At 47.3% G+C, this 19,782-nt stretch overlaps 1 protein-coding gene across 1 annotated transcript in view; it reads left to right on the top strand.

Moving 5' to 3' along the window:
* The first annotated feature begins 1,869 nt into the window (after positions 1-1,869).
* WLS (Wnt ligand secretion mediator) overlaps positions 1,870-19,782 on the top strand; it is a 35,077-nt gene continuing 17,164 nt past the window's right edge. The window contains exons 1-2 of the mRNA XM_082053346.1: positions 1,870-2,111; positions 16,318-16,590. Of these exons, the coding sequence (XP_081909472.1) occupies positions 2,006-2,111; positions 16,318-16,590 (379 nt within the window). The 5' untranslated portion in view covers positions 1,870-2,005. The remainder of the gene's footprint in view (positions 2,112-16,317; positions 16,591-19,782) is intronic.

Consider the following 19,782-nt stretch of genomic DNA (forward strand, 5'->3'; position numbering starts at 1 on the left):
TAACACCTATATTCCAGCTTGCATTGGAGGAAGAGAAGAATTAATTAGCTCTGCAAGTCAAGAAGAGATCACAGAAGTAAAACACCACAGTAGCACACGAGCTTGATTTCATTTTGTTTTTCAAGCCCAACTTTGGAAGTCAAAGACTTAGTGCTAGAACAGCAGTGTAAGCGTTTGGGGATCACTGCTGCAATCCTTTGTGTGTGATGGAGCACGGCTCTCCTGGAGATGGCTGAACACCTGCCTGCTGACGGCAAGTGGGGAATGAATCTCTTGTTTTGCTTTGCTTGTGTGCGTGGCTTTTGCTTTACTTATTAAGCTGTCTTTATCTCAAGCTTTCTCACTTTTTCCTTCTGATTCTCTCCCCCATTCCCCCGGGGAGAGTGAGTGAGCGGCTGCGTGGGGCTGAGCAGCCAGCTGCGGTTAGACCACGACAGGCGCATTAAATGCTCCTTTGAACACACTGAGCCTGGAGGGCTGGTTCTAGACTGAGGAGGGCAATTTGCCTCCTTGGCTGGGAAAGATGTGAGCTGCCCACTATGGTCCTTCTCCTGGTCATGGAATGGGTGCAGAGAAAGCGAGTTAGTGGTGGTGACTGAGGCCTGATCTTGGGCAGGGGACCTCTTCCTAAACATCTGTTGGCAAAACACCAAGCACATACAGTTCTTGCACTCACCTACTTGCACTGTTTGGTCAAGGTCTGGATAACCTTTCTGAGAGTCTTTCATTAGGAGTCAAACCCCATGCCCTCTGCTCTTCCTGGAATTTCTAGATTCATGTTTTATGCTTCTGCCTATATCATCATGATGCACAAAGCTCCCATTATGCTAGGTGAGGCAAATAAGCGCCAGGTGCTGCCTGTATCCCGAACAAACCCAACACCTTACGGGAATGTTCAGCTCTAGGGCTAGCATATTGCATTGCCTACACTTCTGCTATCTTACTGTGATTTCTGTTGGATTTTTTTGCAATTGTTTCTTCTAAACTTTTTTTTTCTTGTTACTATTTGTTTCAGATTGTTATTGGTTTGTGCCTCTAAACATTTGACTCATCTTTCATCTTGCGGGTCCCTGCCCTTGGCTGGGATTTGGGTGCAAACAAGGGGCAGCAAAACTCAGAGAACTGCTTTGTGTGACCTACTGTGATTAATCAAAGCGGTGTTGAGGGAAGCACAAAGCATTGGGGAGAAAAATTGAGAAAATGTAAGAGCTGTTTCAGCTGAAATGGAGCTCCATGTGCCTGCTGATGGTCGGGGGGACCATAGAATAATTTGGGTTGAAGGGACCTTCCCAGCTCCTCCCCTGCCATGAGCAGGGACATCTTCACCAGCTCAGGTTGCTCAGAGCCCCATCCAGCCTGGCCTGGGATGTCTCTCGGGATGGTTCATCCACCACCTCTCTGGCCAACCTGGGCCAGGCTCTCACCACCCCCAGGGGCAACACTTTCTTCCTCATGTCCACCCTCAATCTCCCTCCTTTTGTTTAAAACCATCACCGCCTCTCCTATGCCAACAGGCCCCGCTCAAAAGTCCGTCCCCGCGGGATGCGGTGCCCGCTCCTTGTGTCTCCGCCAAACTCCTCGGCGGGCGCTGCGCGGGTGTTGAAGGTGCAGAGCAGCGGGGGGTTCACCTGCACCGCCCGCAGCGGCTGCGCCCCCCGCTGCCTCCCGGGGCTGCCCGGGCGGTTCCGGCCCCTTCCCGGGGCGAACCCCCGGAGTGCAGCGGGGATCCCGGGGACCCCGGCGGGGCCGGGCCCGGCGGCGGGGCCGCGGGAGCGCGGAGGGGCGGGGGGAGGCGGCATCATGTGACCGGCCTCCAGCTCCTTTAAAGCGGCCACATGCAGCCGAGCGGCGGCCACAATCACGGCTGGAAGCGGTGGGGAGCGGGGAGCCGGCTCCGGGCTGGCCCGGGCAATCAGTGCGGAGCCTCGTCCGCCCCATCCCCGCGGCCCCGGCCCCTTCCCCGCCTCGGGGTGGGGGAGCGGGGGGGGCTTAGAAGCGGGTGAAGATGGCTGGGGCCATCATCGAGAACATGAGCACCAAAAAGCTGTGTATCGTCGGGGGAATTTTGCTGGTTTTCCAAGTCATCGCCTTTCTGGTGGGAGGTCTGATCGGTGAGTGCCGAAGGTGCAAACTTTCCTTCCTCCTCCTCTCCTCGCTCGCGTTGTTTAGCTACTTGTTACAGTATCGCTGACTCGCTCCTATGATCTAATTAGCCCGGCTATTGTAGTTAAGAAAACACGGCTCCCTGGGCCTCTTTGTGCACATTTCACTCTAGTGCCTGCAAGAAAAGAAGGGGCAGAGAAAAAGTTTTTGGGTTTGTTCTTTTTTTTTGGCCTGGTTTTAGTCTGTACTTAAAGAAAGAGGAAAGGGGGAAAATCTTCAGTATGGCGACGGATCGCGCAGGCAAGCCTTGCATTGCAAAGTTGGCTTTTAAAAAAAAAAAAAGAATTTATTAAAAAAAAAATTCCTCCGGTCTTTTCGTACCTCTGCCCCTCCCCGTTTTTCGGCCTCCGAACCGACCGCGGGAGGAATCCTCCACGCTTGCGATAATGATAATTGGAATATATATATATGTAAAGAAGAAAAGGAGGGGGGAAAAAAAAAAAGGAAGGAGGAAAATTAATGGGCGCTGCTCCGGCGGGGTGCGGGGTGGGGGGAGGCGCATTTCGGTGCCCGCCAGCCCGGCCCCCACTCAGCAGCCGCTCCCCCGCTTTGTCCGGGCTCCTTTTTCCTGGGGGGCCCCTTCCAAACCCCCGTGTCGGCCGGGGTTTGTTTCTGCTCACGGCAAACCCAGGCGGCTGCTTTGAGGGGGGACCTTAAACCCACCCCCCATGCCCTCGGTGTTCCACACCCCCCGGGAACGGGCGCGTCCCCCCACCCGCCTTTTACAGCTCCCCGGGTGGCACCAACCCCCCCACACGCCGGCGGCTCAGCCCGACTTTTCTCACGCAAAACCTCGTCTCAAACTTTTAAGCCCTGATTGTGTTTATTTATGAGCTCTGCAGAATCCTCAGGCCCTGGGGGCTGGGGGTGTGATTTATTATTTTTTGCCTGGGGAAGGAGAAAGATGGAGGAGAGCAGGGTTTGGGGTAGTCTCTGGATATTTTTTTTTTTTTTACTAGAAAGCAGCTGAGCTGTGCGCCGGCTCCTTGTCCTGATGGTCGTGTCTCTTTCCCAGCGCTGCCCTGCAGAGGAATTCCCGGCCCGAACCCTCCCTGCTCCCCGCCCCGGGCCAAGGGCTGGCCCGGGGATTCACTCCCTTCCTCCGGGATTTGGGGCTGTTGGGCTTTTCCCAAATGACTGTGCAGAACTGAAGTCCCATTGCGCTGCAGGGGCAGCGGGAAAATCAGTCACGCTTTTTATTTGGGGGAATAAAGTTGCTTGTTCTCGCAGGGATCTTTATTTGAGAGATATGTAAGAAATATCGACAGCCGTTCCTGCGGAAGCAGGTTCAGTGTCCTGAGGCGCTTCAGTGCTTTGCATTTGTAGCCTCTCTAATTAGCTCTTCTTAAGAGCCACAGGAATTCTGCTGAACATAATTTTCAAAAACTTTTGTTTCCCTCATTCTCTTGCTTCGGTTCTCATCTGTGCTTAATCACAAAGGAGTCAGTGGCAAACATTGAATTAAAATGCACTTTTTCTAGTCTTGTGGGCCTGAACCAACACTGAAGATGAGCCGAATTGGCGCTTTTCCTTTTTTTGTTTTTTTGTTTCCTTTAAGAGCTGGTTCTAGAGCAGATGCCGAACCCAGCACTGATTCATTAAAGTGTAAATGTCTTGACCTGTGTTGTGCAGAGAAGTCATGCTCAGTATTTGTCTTAAAAGCATTTTTTTTCTAGTAGCTTCTCACTTCTAAGTTTAAAAAAAAAAAAAGTAAGTTGCTTGTGCAAAAGGAAAGTGTTGATCAGAAAGCCCTGGTTCTGTTTTCATTTGGGGACAAAGATGATAAACAGATATGTTTTGTGTTTAGCTTTATAGGGAATAAACAGAAGTGTTTCTCTTCAGGTTTGTAGGGATTGGGAGATGGAAGAACTTAGATGCTTTGCAGGCAAGTCCTGGGGGAGGGTTGTGGGCAGGCTTTGTTTAATTGCTGGAAACCCCCACTTCTGATCTTTTACCAGATAAAACTCCACTAAACAATCATGCAAACTGGTTTTTCCTCTGCAGTATTTACCACATTTGGATGCATTAAGAGGCTCATCCCCTCTTCAGTCCAGTGGTGGTGGGACAGCTGCACTGATGGGCTCCCCAGCATTCCTGGGAGCTGGAAGCCTGTGACACAGCTGTAAGTTAGAATCCTAGAGTCATTTTGGTTGGAAAAGACCCTCAAGATCGAGTCCAACCATTACCCCAACCCTGTCACTACCCCATGTCCCTGAGAACTTCATCTCCATCTGTCCAACCCCTCCAGGGATGGTGGCTCCACCACTGCCCTGGGCAGCCTGTTCCAATGCCCAACAGCCCTTTGGGGAAGAAATTGTTCCCAAGATCCAACCTCAACCTCCCCTGGTGCAACTTGAGGCCGTTTCCTCTGGTCCTGGCGCTTGTTCCTTGGGAGCAGAGCCCGACCCCCCCTGGCTCCAAGCTCCTTTCAGGCAGTTCAGAGATCAGAAGGTCTCCCCTCAGCTCCTGTTCTCCAGCTGAACCCCGCAGGTCCCTCAGCTGTTCCCATCACACTTGTGCTCCAGCTCCGTTCCCTTCTCTCAACTCGCTCCAGCACCTCAAGGGCTTCCTTGTCCTGAGGGGCCCAAAACTGCCCCCAGGATTCGAGGTTTGGCCTCCCCAGTGCCCAGCACAGGGGACGGTGACTGGCCTGGGCCTGCTGGCTACGCTATTCTTGATACATGCCAGGATGCTGTTCTTACGTGTGAACGATGTGTGGTCCCCAACATCTGGCCGCATCACACAGGAGCTGCGTGTCCCGGCCCAGGGGTCTGCATGAAGCTCTTCCCAGGAATTAGCCCCCTGGAATGCCTTGTTGTTGGGGCCCCCGTGTCCCTGGAAGCTCTGAGCTGGCGGCTTGTGACCAGTTTTTGGATCACAGCTGGGGCCCACAGCTCGGGGTCCTTGTCCTTTTAGCCTGTCCCTAGCTTGTGGTGTTTTCTAAGAGGCATCTGGTGAGAAAGGAGTCGATGGCTGGCGTTTTTCTGCAGCGTGGCTGGGGACAGCAAGCGGGGAGCAAAGCAATGCGATTGAAAGCTCCAAGTGCCAATAGCTCTGGCAGCAATGACAGGGGACGGCTGCCCTTCTGTGAGGTGTGACACAAGGTAGGACGGGAGTTGAGGTGTCACTGAAATAGCGCACTGGATCAAACCAGACCAGGAACGCTGAAGAGACAACGAGAATCTAGTTATTTTAGTTTATTCAGGTCTAGACAAACCAAAATATGTACACGAGTGGAACAGGGCTACAAAGCTAAACCAGCCTTTCCTTTAGCAGTCAGTTAGGTCATGTTTCAAAACAATGACTAAGTGCTCTATTTTAACAGATTACTTGTCCGGGTCCAAAACACACAAATGCAACGCATTGGTACCTGATACGACAACAAAGCTTCGTTTTTCTGAAATTGAGGTTTTCTGCCAGCGGTGGTTCTCTAGCTAGTTTTTGACCAGTAAACTGCAATGATGTCTGAGTTTTCATATGGCCTGCAGATTTCCAACAGCTCTTTTATTTGGGAGCTGGGCTCTATTCAGCTCTCACATGGATTTTGCTTTGAACTGTATGTTGGCAAAGCATGAGATGTATGTGTAAGGGAGTCATTCCCTTGCTGGGGTGCAGCTCCAGGAGCGGTCTCAGGCAGCTTTGCAAAGCGAGGGAGTGAGAAAACACCTCAAAAGCGACTTTTATTGAGCTGTGTCTTTGTTGTGCTGTGGCAATGAACTGTTGGCTCCAGAAAACTGGGATTCTCGCTGCCTCAAACCAACCTGTTTTCAAGCCCTTTTCTGGTGTCTGTTCCCTGGTAAATGTCTTGTTTGAAAGTTACACTTCTGGATTGTGTGTTATGTGTTTTCTTAGTATGTACCAGTATTTGACAAAACATGATCCATAAAATTAGTTGTAAAAAGCGTCATCTTCACCAGGCTGCTATGAGTGATAGCATAGATACAGGAAGATGGGATCAAACAGGAATGTTTTCTGTTATCATTCAAGACATCATTAATGTTTGTGAGAAATGAGGCTGCAGCTAATATACAGTTGTGCCAGCATTCCTGGGAGCCCTTGCGTACTCTGCACGTGTATGTGCTGCCTTTGAGACGTACGGTGTGGGCTGAGCAGGTGTCTGATCTCCTGGCTGTCCAGCGGTGCCACCAGCCCTTGTGTTGTGCTGACCATCACGAGAAACTGGGTTAACTGGTGATGGCCTTGGATGTGGCGTGAGAACAAACCTTCCCACAGCATCTGCCTGGCCCAGCTTGTTACTGGGATTTTTGAGCAGGGTATTCCCATGGAGGTCACCCCAGCAGCTGCTCTAGGGCCTCAGGACACCTTGTGTCCTCTGCTTCTGACTGCTGGCCCAGTGAGGGAAATTTAGTGTCTCTGGAAATCTGACGTGATTCTAATGTGGGCTTCATGCCTCTTGGTTTCCTTTAAACCAAAGCTTTTTATTACAAATTATCTTCCTCTGTATACCTTGTGGGAAGCTGTTGATGGTGTCCCTCTTTGTAATTTCCTGTGCATCCTGGAATTCATTTATATAGACTGTATCTAAAAAAGAAGAAAACCCAACATTTTACTGCTCAAATCTGTCCAGAGTTCATGGAGGTAGATTTTGTATTAACCAACTCCCAAAGTGTCGGGCAGTTTTTAAAATGCTCCTGGGTGCTGCCGGTACCCAGGCTGGGTTCCCTGCATCTTGGTGGGCTTTGTGCTGCTGGATCACCACAGAGGTTGGGCAGATGTACAAACCTGCAGCCTCTGAGTCAGTCCCAAGTCACAGATTATCTTGGTTTCAGTTCAGACGGGCCGACTGAATGCAGGAGAACCTCTCTGCAGTGGAGACAAAGTCCAGGAGCAGGCACATGCACAGTTAAGTGCTGGAAGTCCAGTGCACACCCGTACACTTTACAAATTTAACTGATTGGAAAAGTGGAGGTATTTATGTAGCACATGAGTCTTCCAGATGAGGAGGATGCATTTAAGAAGGTGCAGGTTCACTGCTCCTGTGCCTTAGCTTAAGGTTGAAAAAAAGCAGAAGTGTTTTGACTGGAGCAAATAAAACTCTTACTTGTGTGTCTCACCCAGCGAGATAATGAGTCGTGTATAAATGGCTGAGCAGCTATCAACAATTCCAGTTCATTATCTAAATGTCTGATTTGGCTCCTGAGCAGAGAGTTCCCAGGATTTAATTTTCTTTCCTCGGATTTCATTACCTTCTCAGGGCTGAACTGATCTTTTGGCGGGAGAGACGCTCTGATTTCTGAGGCATGTGGACGCGGCCCTGCTAGGAAAGAGTGTCTGTGGGCTCCCGCACAAAGACCATTTTTCTGAGCATGACTTTCTTTCATCGCTGGCCCCTCCAGAAGATGGGCAAGCCGTGCTGAATAGGTCAGTGCTGCACCGTGGCCGTGAATGCCAATAAACTCCTCTGTATAGACACATTCCTGCAGCGCTGCAGCCTTGGCAGAAGCACTGGGAGCTGATGAAAAAGCAGACACGAAAGGTCATGTCTGTTTAGTTTAGGTCTGCTCAATTCTTCTTTTTTTAAGAGCTGTAACTGTAGCTGAATGGGCAAATGTGCCAGAAATTGAGAGTTCCCAGGCAGAAACGGCCATGCTGGGGGCCTGAGGAGGCTGTAAATCCTCTGGGGTGCTCGGGTTTTTGTGCTTTTTCATCACTTGCAAACTGCAGTTACCTTGGGAGAGATGCATCAGAGAAACTCTGCGTCAGAATTTAGGTGAAAAGGACAGTCCTCTTGCTGTTCCTCTTTTCTTTAGTGTCGGTACTAACTAAACAGGCTTGGTTTTAAACACGACCTGAGCGCTCACCAAGCCGTGGTCGCGCTGCCTCTCGGCGCTTTGCAAGTTTCAGCAGGAAGTTTTTTGTTTAGTAAATAACATTTACAGTCTTTGAAGTCAAGTTACAACTCTCTGATGGGCCCGGGCAGCCTTTGAAGGGCACAGGGTGTCCCAGGGCCCGGCCTGGGGAAGGGCCCCAGGATCTGCTCCCTCCCATTCAAATGCAGATGAAATTCTTTACATATCTGAGTGCTGGGGGTTTCAAGGTATCTTGTTATCTGTGCTGTGGGATTTGCAGAGTTTCAGGCTGTCCCTCGGGGGGCAAAAGCTGCATGATAACATCAGGGCATACCCCTATTTTCAACCTCTGCAGGGATTTAAGATCTCGGCTGGGTGTTTCATCTGAGTCAAAAGTTGACAAAGGATGGCTTGAAGAAGATCAAACTGTGGCAATTAGTAAATCAGTTCTGCCTTCTCTTTTTTCCCTTTTAAATAAAATATTTTTCAATATGTATTTCTGCATGTATGTAACTCGTACTGCGAGTGCTTTTTGCATTTGTTGCTGCTGTTGTATCTCTGTGTGAACTGTGGAGGTCATTGGTGCAGTTATCCAGCAAACATTCATATATTAATACTTGTATTCTGTTGCCTCTAAGGTTTTCTTGCTTTGTGGTGTGCTGGGGCCAAGGAATAATCTGTGAGAGAAGGCCCAAAACTGCAAATGCAGCATTGAAGAACAAACCTTGAGCAAAAAAAACCCCAAAACAACAAACAACTACCCACCAACACATGTGCAAACACATCTGTAGCTACTGCATGGATATCAGAAGCTGAGAAAGTGTAGAAATTCCTCAAAACCACAGGAAGAGCAGGAGACCTGTGTGCAGAACCTAACCTTGGGCTGGACAGGGTGCTGGGCCAGCTTTTCTAGACCGGGCTTGTGCCAGGAAAGGTTGGGGCAGATGTTCCTTGAGGTCCATCCCAACCTGGGATTCTGTGATGCAAACTAGGCTTTGTGGTTTGTTCAGTTTCATTCTTATGGTCTGAAACAAACAAGATAAGGGAAACCTATACTATTGATAAATCTATTGGACACAAGAGAAATAAGGGTCTTCAGCTACAACTGTAAATAAGCAGCTCCCACTGTAAATAAGGATGGAAATGGTGTTGTGGGGTTTTAAAGGGGCCTAGTCTTGATAAAGCTTGAAGTCAAATGATAAGAAAGAAATACCTTTCCCAGGGGGAGCGGGTTTCCAGTTGGTAGTGATTTATTTTTTTTCTTTTTAAGATTAATTAGATTATTTCAATGTATAGCATTTCTGCATATAAAAGCTGCTGCAGTGTTTGAAAAAGGCTTTCATGTAGCTCATGGAATAGTAACTAGTAATAAAAAACAGTAATTTAAAGATGGTGTTAGTGGTCACTCATTAACACACTAAACCAGTAGCACTGAGGTCAGGAAAGACGGTAGAAAACTTCCATGCTGCAATAAGTATATATTTATAAATAGTAAGTATAGATAATGTTATTCGGGTTCTTACCATCCTGGTTGGAAAAGCTGAGTCTGTCCGATGATAAATTAGCTTGTTTATTCCTGTCCTGCTGTTGGTTAGTGTAATGAAGCAGAAGCCCATTGTGTGTGCTCAGGGGCAGTGATGGCTCCGCACAGAAGGGGGTAATTGAGTAGAAAAGCAGAATATTCCTGGTGCATGGGAGAAGTTAACACCACATGAGGTCAGTAGGATTCAAGCTTTAATCAATGTAGACACAATGCAATTGAGATTTTCTAAAGGGCTTGTTTATGGTGCGAGAGCAGGGGTCAGTAGTTAATTTGAAATGCTGTAGGTGTTTGAGATGAGAAGGTACAAAATATATATCATAGAGGTAATATTCCTGTGGGAGTGGAAAAGAACTAGGTTTACTGCAGGAGCTTTTTGAAGATCTACTTAATGTATTGAAATTAATAAACTGAGTGGTGGCTCTCATGCAATTCTAAGCATATGTAATATTGTAAAATGAAAATATTGAAAGATTGAGCTTGCTTTCAGTAAAATAAAGTCTAAGTACAGAGGAATAGTGTTTCTCGGAGGAATATCTCCTGAGTTCCTCCATTTACAGGTGTGATCTTATTGTTTGGGTTTTTTTTTTCTCAGAAGATAAAAGGGTGGATGAATACTTACATGTTAATAGAAATAGATCGATTCAAGGACAGTGTAGCTGAAACTAAAGGAAAGGTACTAATTGCTGTACTAGAGAGATGTTAAAGCTGACAAGCCTTGAACCAGGGCTTTGAGAATTAAAATAAGTAAATAAAAATAGTTTGACAGCTGCTCCATGTTATTTGCTGACATCTTTCAGGGTAAGTCCAGTGGGCTATGAATGGTGCTGGAGTTTGTCTAGATGGGATTTCTCTGTTCCATGTGCCCTCGCCTGTCCCCACAGACCATCGCTAACATGCTTTGCAGGAGATGTCAGCCCAAGAGATGGGTAGGAACGAGTTCTGCTTGTGGCACAGAGATGTGGAAGGGTGTTTATTAAAGATTGATAGCTGTTTGGAGAAAAGAGGCTTTCCTTTCTTCTCTCCTTAAAGACCTAATGGTTTTAACTCACTCTTTTTTTTTCCCCTGTGAGAAATTTGGAGGTGCAGTGCATTTGGGGCAGGATGCTCAATTTCTTCAGCTGTAGGTTTCATTATGGGGCAGAAGCCGCGTTGGGTGTCCCAGCTGTGCCATGAATCACTTTGGCTGTTTGCTGCCACTCAGACTCTTGTTTAGTCTACATGATGTGAAAGAATTTCAATTCCAGTTTAGATGCAGGAGAGAAATCCTCGCTCTTGGCAATGAGAATGGTGTCCAGTGCTGAGCAACCAGCTCATGACAACTGCTGAATCAGGTCATCACATCTCTGACCTCTCTGTAGATGTAAAGTATGCCGAGATGTCTCCTGCAAATCTGTTTATTTGAAGTTATTCTAGAACACTATCATCTTCAGGTGAAACATTGCTACCAGTTCAGCACAAGACTGAGTAGTTTTGGATCATTAAAAACTGAAAGCAATTCAACTTCTGGCTGTCCCTCCTGCACTAAATGTCTCTCTTACTTTTAACTGCTGCTGTTTCTTGGGGACAAAGCTCAAGAAAAATCTATATTCTTGAGCTAATGTACCATTGGATATATGGTATTTTTGAATACCATATTGAAAAATTTCTCTTTTTTTTTTTTTTTGAGAAAAGTCTTGCTGGGATTGAAATGCAAGAGTTGCTTCAGTCTGTAGGATGCAGCTGAAATGGCTTTGAAGGCTCATGAAGAATCATTGTCTGCAGGTGCTCCTAGGCTAAAACCATGGCAAGGAGCCACGTGTCCTTGGCAGGGTCTGCTGTGACCCATGTCATTTGGGGTAACCCTGGCGTTTTTGCAATGAGACAGGTGCCTCCAAAGCCTCTTCTGGAGGAGGTGGAGTGAGCGGGTTCCCCAGCAGTGTACGGACCAGCTGGTCACCATGTACCTTTACAGCAAATGTGTTTATAGCATAAATGCAAACAAGCTTCAAACAGGGGAAACTGTTTTCCCTCTCCAAACTAGTATGAAAAGCAGTGAACTGCAAAAGAGAGGTTGCTCAGACATGGCTGGTATTTTCCTGCCTGTGCTTGCCTGGGCTTTTAAGGAAGATTTAACCAAGGTTTGTCCCATTAGACCTGAGGAGGGTTCTGGTGGGGGCAGTCACCCCTGCCTGCGTCCCAGCACGCCGGCTCCTCGGAGATCACGGCTGGTGCCCTGAAAGCGTTTGCTGTGAATCATCCTGTCTCTTAACTTGTCTGTGGGAAGTTTATTCTCTTAAGTAGGGAGGTTGGACAGACCCAGCGACGGTGCCAGCAGCTCCGCTGGCCTCGTGCCCACGGCTGTCGGCATCCAGCACCCATGGAGCGGCGGGGTCTCTGCCCCATGCCAGGGCTCCTTCAACTGTGTACCCTTCTACTTCAGCGTAACAAAACCAGAAAAATGGACTACGATTGTCTGTGTGTCCGCAGGAGGGAAACAAGCAAATTAAATGTGGCTGGCTGTAAGAATGTGGCTCTTGTAATGGTGATCAAGTTCTTCTTTTTTGGAAGTTGAACAATTGAAGAGGTCTTGTGAATTGATCGATACCAATTGCAGAGTCCCCATCACTGGAGGTTTTTGAGATGCAACTGGGTAGGGTGCTAGATAATCTCAGGTTGGGCTAGATGATCTTCTGAGGTCCCTTCTATCTGGTGTGATTTGGTGACTGCTGGGGGCTTGCCAGGCTGGCTCCTGTTTGAGGTGGCCCCTGGAGATCCGTGCCCTGCACCAGCTCCTGCAAACCCCTCCTGGTAAAGCCCAGCTCCTCTCTTTTCCTGCTCAGCCTGCCTAAGGGCACCTGCGTTGCTGCAGCGCTTCCCCGACTGGAACGCAGGCTGAGCTTATCCACTGTGTTATGCACAAACGGCTATTTAATTATTTACAAGCTGACATATATCATTTAATATCTGAAGCTGAACCAGCCCACAGGCGGAATGGCTGAGAGCAGCCTGCTTGGCACCGCGTTTTCCCTGAAATCCCTCGGCGCTGCCTTTGTTTTGCATAGCACTTTGTAATGCTGCGAGTTGACTTGGCTGCAGCTTCACAAAGCATTTTTTTTCCACTTGGTTCAACGCTCACTTGAATTTAATGGGACTGGAGCCAAACAAGTAATGGAAGCCAAGTGCCGACGTTTGTTTGGTGTGCAGATCCTGAACAGGAATATATATAGTAATTGTCTCTTACTCCTCAAAGCTGTAACTTTGGCAGAGGGGACACTTGATTTAGCATGCCAAGTCTTTAAAATCATAATCAGTCAGTGATGAAAACATGTATTTATGGCTATAATGGGTTGCATCAAAGCAAGAAACACTCATCTTCTCTGTAGAAGTAACAATGTCTCTTAATTCAGAAATGCCTGCTTTTAAATCACACAAAGATCTGTCAAAAAGCTCAGATTGCTTGGCCTGCATGTCTGGCTTATTTTACAACAATATTCCTAATATTGATTTACAGTTGCAGTTTTAGCCACGCTTACTAGGTTCTGTATTGAGGCATGATAAAGGAATATTACACCGTTTTATGCACTTATGGCACATCTTTAGAGTCATCCTGGCCTTGCAGTTAGATTTCCTATTTGTTTTTTGAATGTTTGATTTTTATTCTGTTTTGCTGCTCCTGGTGTATCAATGATTTGTTGGTTTTAGGGAGTTGTCTGTGGTTCCCAGAGGGGTTTGGGGTGCAGCAGGGGTTTGGGGTGCAGCGGGGATTTGGGGTGCAGCAGGGGTTTGGGGTGCAGCGGGGATTTAGGGTGCAGCACCACTCCGTGTCTGAGTTGTTCTGGGGCTGTGGATTGACAGCAAGAGCAGGTACGAATCTGGAAGTGTTCCTGCTTGAGCAAATCCCTTTCCTTTCAGCAAATCCCTTTATGCCAGCAGCAATGCTGTTTTTCAGCTAGAAGAAACTTATTGCCGTCAAAATAACTTGAAAAAATGCAGTTTATAAACAACAACTTCCTCCTGACTTGCCAGTTGAGTCGTTCCCCTGCCCGTAGGATGGAGCGTGGATCTCATCTTCCTAACGAGGCGGCGCATTAGCGGAGATGCGCGGCAGAGCTCCTGGCTGGGATCCCAAAAAGCAGTGGGGATGCTGTGTCCAAACCCCCCAGGAGCGGGGGCTGGATCCCCCAGTGCAGCTGGGGATGTTGGTGTGCCGAGAGCCGGTACTGCTTGGGGGGGTGTTGCTCCATTTTAGTGATTTCTTTTCCCGTTGAAGTACTTGCAGTTTGTAAGTCGGGTGTTGTTCATTGCTGCTGGAGGTTTTGGGGTGGTCTGTTTGGGAAGCCCTGGACCATCTGTCAAAATGAGGATGGTGACAATGTGACAATAGCTTTCTGCAGGAGCCCGCGGGATGACTGGCTTGTCCCCAATTTTACGTGACCACCCTGGTGCCTTTTCCCTGGAAACCTCAACATTCAACTTCTCTATTATTCTATATCCTTGCATGTCTGCTATTCTATATGCCACTTCTGTTTTAAGTCACAGTAAGGAGCATTTCAATGCTTATCACTTGTGTTACTGCTTTATTCTGTCATTAGGTTAAATTTGTGCTCACATTTTTTTAATTTTGAGCCCTATTTTCATTTTTGAAAAGGGCTGGATAGTTTGGAGTTTTTCATAAATGCCATTTCGCAAGAAACGTGCGTTGCATAACTCCAGTTTCTTCAAGTTCTAGTGAAAACAGAAATCAAGTAAAACCTTTTAACAGCTTAAAAAGAAAGGGTTAACCTGCTCCATCTGCTTCCCAAAACCTGTGAAGCTGGAGGGATTTCGTTACCGCATGACCAGAGGTACCTTCCTGCTAATATTCAGAAAATAGGACAGTGCTGGTTATACTGCAGTGAAAAGTATTGGACATCAAAATGTGTTGAGCTGGCTGTTGTGCAGAAAAATATTTCTTTCTGTGACAAAAGGGGAATAGGTCTCTGAGGGACAGGGGAATTATTGACCCAGTCACTTGACTTTCTGACCCATGGAAGCTGCTTGGATCATACAGGAGATGGGGAACTGGAGCATCCCAAACTCTGCTCATCCTCATGGTTTGCCAGTTCTGTGACGCATTAAAATATTTATTGGAAATAGGGCAGAACCACTGTCATAAGAGTTCTTTGCATGGAAGAGCTATATTGGAATTATATTGGAGTTTTAAAAAGCCTTTCTCTCAGATTTGAGGGTGAAGGTGGAATGCATTTCCTTTCTGCTTTCATCCCTATTTGTACTTCAGAGTTTCTGACTGTTTGATGTAAAGCACAAGGAATCGAATCCTCCATAGTTTTAACTGGGTGATCTGGGATGTTGTAGGTTATATCAATACAATGAAAATGGGTGTCTTGTGCCCATGCACCAAGCCTTGTCACTGGCTGAGGGCATGGGGCCAGTGCAGAGTTTGGGGAGCACTTCAGAGCCAAGATTTTAAAAAAAATTTGGCTGGGGGAAAAAAACAGAGAAATCTTCTGCTGTGATAGTCATTAGTTCACACCTGACTTAAAGCAGAAAGAAGAGGTACCTTCACACAGAACGTTTCTCTCCCATTAGCAGCAGTGGCTGAGGAAGGACCTTTGGAGCATCATGGAGGTGGCCAGTTACTCCATGCCTTCCACGTAGGGCGTTTTGGGTAGGGTGAGACGGCTCCCACAGCACATTTGCAGCCAGCAGATGTTGGGGATGACCCTGGGCTGGGTGAGATCCCCCTTTGCAAGGATTTGGGATAACTCACATCCTTGTTTAAGCAGCAGCTGTGTGATGGAGGTGGGACCAGCGCATGGGTGATAGCCTTGCAGGAGAGAAACCTGTTTGCATTCAGCTTGGTTTTCTGAAGATGCTTTGCTGGCCTTACTGACTCGAGCTATGTTGGGATGAAGATGGACCTCCAGGTAAAGAGGGGGTGAAGCGGTGGCAGTGCCACCTGCTGCAAGGTTCATTGTCCCTTCAGGAAATGAGACAGTTGTGGCCCAGGGAAGTGCACTGAGGGTGGTGAGAGCCTGGCCCAGGTTCCCAGAGCGGTGGTGGATGAACCATCCCTGGAGACATCCCAGGCCAGACTGGATGGGGCTCTGAGCAACCTGAGCTGGTGAAGATGTCCCTGCTCATGGCGGGGTGGCACTGGGGAAGCTGGGAAAGTCTCTTCAGCGCAAACCATTCTGCGATTTTATGGATCTTTACTTGACATACGGCAGAGCCGAGCACTGCTGGACCTGAGAGTAAGTATAGGAAAGATTAACACAGCAATATCCAGTGTATCGGTGCTGGCTGTTTTTTAAAGATAATGGCATGAGTGAGCAGCAAGATGAGCCTCATGCCCAAGGGAGCGTGTGGCCGTACACAGTTCAGATCCCTGCAGGAAGCCTTGTCCTGCTCTGCAGGACCACGAGGTCTGGGCTCAGTTCATCTCTCTGGCTTTGTGATAGCCACATGCTTTGCAAGTGGATTTACTCAAGTGAGAAAACTGCAAGAGTGTATGCACAGAAAAAGATGCCAGGAGCCTTCTTTGTGATTTTGGTGCAACTGAGGTATCTGAGACTGGACTGGCAGATTCCCACTGCTTCAGCTAATCCTAATTTGATCCCACTACAAAGTCAGTAATATGTCTGTAGATGTAATAAACATAATTACTTAACTGCAAGCTCAAGGAGCTGTGAAGGAGAATCATTTGATGCATTAACTTTAAATTGTTTTTGAATAGTTGAGTGGGGATCTGCGTATTTGATGGGGAAGACGCTATATAAGGTAACCCAAGATCCTAAAAATGTTGTTCTCTTCCATTTGCAGCTCCCAGCCCCACCACAGCTGTTCCTTACATGTCAGTGAAGTGCATTGATGTGAGAAAAAACCACCACAAAACCAAGTGGCTGATGCCCTGGGGACCCAACCACTGCGAGAAGCTCAAGGACTTTGACGAGGCGGTGAGCAGGCAGATTGAAGCCAACGACATCGTCTTTGCCGTGCATGTCCCCCTCCCCAGCAAGGAGATGAGCCCCTGGTTCCAGTTCATGCTGTTCATCATGCAGCTGGACATCGCATACAAGATGGACAACGACCTCAGTAAGTCACGCTCCATCACTCATTAGATGCTGTTTGGGGTCTAATCTCTTAAAGCTGTTTTTCCTCCTGCGCTGTATGTTAACTGGTACAGTGCTTCCACACAGTGAGGTGAGCAGGAGCACGTTCTAAAGGTGAGAATTGGTAATTTGGCATTTCATATCTCTGCATGGAGAGCTGTTGATGCTGGTGGTGTAACCAGCGAGTAGCTAAGCAGATGGTGAGCAGGTTTTGAAGTTTTTAGACTATCAGCAGCTGCACTGGTTTAAGCCCAGCGATTCTCTTCCACAGCATACACTCACAGGTTTCATATAGTTTTCCAAAATATTCCAGGACGCTGAGCACACACAGGAATGGTTTGCAGTTGGTAATACAGCCCAGCCCTTTCAGCTGCCTCTTTCCTCCTTCTTCTACATGGTCCCATCCCTCGTGCTGGTTCTGCACTTGCCCAGCCTGTCCCTGCTCCAAAAATCCTTTCTACAAAGACTTGAACTGGTTTCCCAGTGCTGAAGAATTTAGGCCGTGGTATTTTTCTCCATGTTTGCCAAATACTTGTGTGTGATGCCTGTGAGCCAAAGCAATTAGTAAATGTAAACTTATGGATCAATAATTTCATGAGGAGCTCATGACTGAGTGTTTAAACACGCGCTCTCCTTCGGGCACCAGCTGCAGAAGAGTTGATGTTTATTTACTGAGCCTTTGTCACAATAACTTCTTCAGTTTGAACTGAAATAGTTGTCCTACCTCCTGTCAGTCATTGCGAGATATATTTTATTTGCTAGTATTTGGTACAGGCAGATGGAAAATACCTTCTGGCCTTGAAGCTATACAGTGGTCCAAAAACTGTACAGGTATAGGAACTGTGGAAGAAGCTGTGTTACTGGAATGCACCCTCAGTACCTGCAAGAAGATAAATTACATGAAAAACAGAACAAAAAGCAGGGGTGCTGGGGGCTGCGGGCAGGTCACTGGGATCTGCAGGCACTTTTGCAGCAGCTTTCCGTGTCCTCCGACCTCGTCTGCTCGGTGCAGACCTGTTCCTTCCTCACTGCTTAATGTAGCGTCACTGAGAAGTTAAAATGAGATTGTTTAAAGCCTACATATGTATGCTTAACCCTGTAATTATCTCTGAAACACATGAACAGTAGCTTTGTAACTTTATTAAAACCTCAGCTGCTTAGACTTCAATAGATTATTGCATTTAGAGAAATAACACTTTGTTCTGAGGCATTTGAAGTCAAACTGCTGAGTGGGAATCAGTAACTGGGTGAGCACAGAGGTTGCTAAAATGCTAAACAAACTTTTCACAGTATTTCTCCTGCAAGCTCAGAGTCTTCAAGTCATTCTTTGTGCTGTTCAGTGAACAGGTCATTCAAAGGTGGGGGCTTTTTTTTGAGATTCAAAAGCAGAAAAGCTTGTCTTGGGCCACCCTTTGGGTCACAAAAGCGAGGTCTGGAGGTGAGCCTGGCCAGCTGGGAAACACTCAGGTCCTGGTCATTACCAGTTCAGTAGCTGCTGCTGTTCTTTGTTTATAGGAAGCGTTTGGAGATGAGGCACATGAATACTTCTTGTGGAGGGAGCTTATATGGCACATCTTGAAAATTTTCTTTTATTGGCTGAAGGAAGCATTTTAAAATGTCACTTTCCTATGCTTTGTGCCAAGCTGAAGGCAGATGTAAATTAAGTGTAAAATCTAAGAAATTAGTGAGTAACACATTTCTTGCTTGCTAGATTCTATTGTAACAGATTTAAAAAAAAATAATAATAAATCTTGTTAAGGCAAAATAATTGCATATGTGTCTCTGTATCTTGCTACTAACTTTGCATTAATGTGAAGAGCTTCGTTGATCAGGTAACTGGAATTAGCTCATCAAAAGAGGCAACCCTGAAGATGTGAAATAACCTCATTTCTTCTTTTAAATCAACAATTTGAGTTGCTTCTCTTAAGCTTTAAATCTGAGACGTGTGGAGCGGGAGAGCTTACTCAGGGAGCTGGGCATCCTGAAAGACCCCGGGATCTGTGCCCGTCAGCCCAGGAGCCACAGAATCGTTTTGTTTGGAAAAGACCTTTAAGATCATTGAGTCCAACCATTAACCCAGCACTGCCAAGTCCCCCTCTAATCCGTGTCCCTGAGAACGTCATCTGCTGTCTGTCCAGCCCCTCCAGGGACGATGACTCCACCAGCCTGAATCACATTCGCCTTGGGAACTTGCTCTGGACTTTCCAAATCCAGATGTTTAGAAATGTTTTTCGAAATGTGGATGTTTTTGAAATGTGGATGTTTAGAAGCTGAGCTATCTCCCTCCTCTTTATCCATCACAGAAAGCTGGGAGAGACTCAGACTTGCTGTTTCTCTGAGGAAAAAGCTACTTCAGTACCCAGGTTCTCCGTGTCTTTTTGTGATGCATTGTGTATTCAATTATTAAAAGACCCTTTCCAGGACAGGGAAAGACAACGGGCTGAGAAATGAGGTGAAGTTATCTCAAAACCACAGTAAAAGCTGCGATGGGAAATCTCAGTGCTGCTCACAAGGATGGCGACATACGCGAGCAGGACCCGGCTCTTTCCACAGTGCAAACTGCTGTGTTTGCAGGGACTGCGGGAAGCAAATGGTCGGTGTTAAGTGGCCTCTGGCACTGAGATGGTGTCCTGCTGATTGTCTGTCTGTCCCTGCTGTCCATCCCTGCGGCAGCATCCTGGGGGACCAGCAGCCATCTCTTGGTTTCCAGCCATAAGAAATCTCCTGTGCACAAAAGGTTCTTTTGAAGCCAAAGTGTCGCTCCGTTCCTGTGCAATTAGGTCTGCTTGGCCTTGCTGGATTTGAGGAACACTGGGTGCTTTCAGGAGAGGGATAAAGGCTGTTCAGTTCATTGAGGACTATCTTCCAAAACAGTGTCTGCCCTCAGAAGGACAGTCCCTGCTCCTGAAGCCACCTCTCCTTCCCAGGCTGCGGTCATCCCCATGGGGATTTGCGTGCAAGTCCCCTTTCCTCAGCAGGTTAAGTGGTTGTCTCTGTTCCATGCACATCAGATTAACTTTAAAAATTCAGTCCTGCTTTGCTTTAGTTGTTGTTTGTTGGCACATGTCACTGTCTGAGCCCTTGTGGGCAGGACACCTTGCAGAAGGGTGGGAGGATGTGCTGTGACCTTCAAGGGGATTAATCTCTTTTTTCCAATTTATTTTTTGGACTGGTC

This window comes from Streptopelia decaocto (assembly GCF_964273445.1).
Source record: "Streptopelia decaocto genome assembly, chromosome: 5".
In the NCBI taxonomy this organism is placed as follows: domain Eukaryota; kingdom Metazoa; phylum Chordata; class Aves; order Columbiformes; family Columbidae; genus Streptopelia; species Streptopelia decaocto.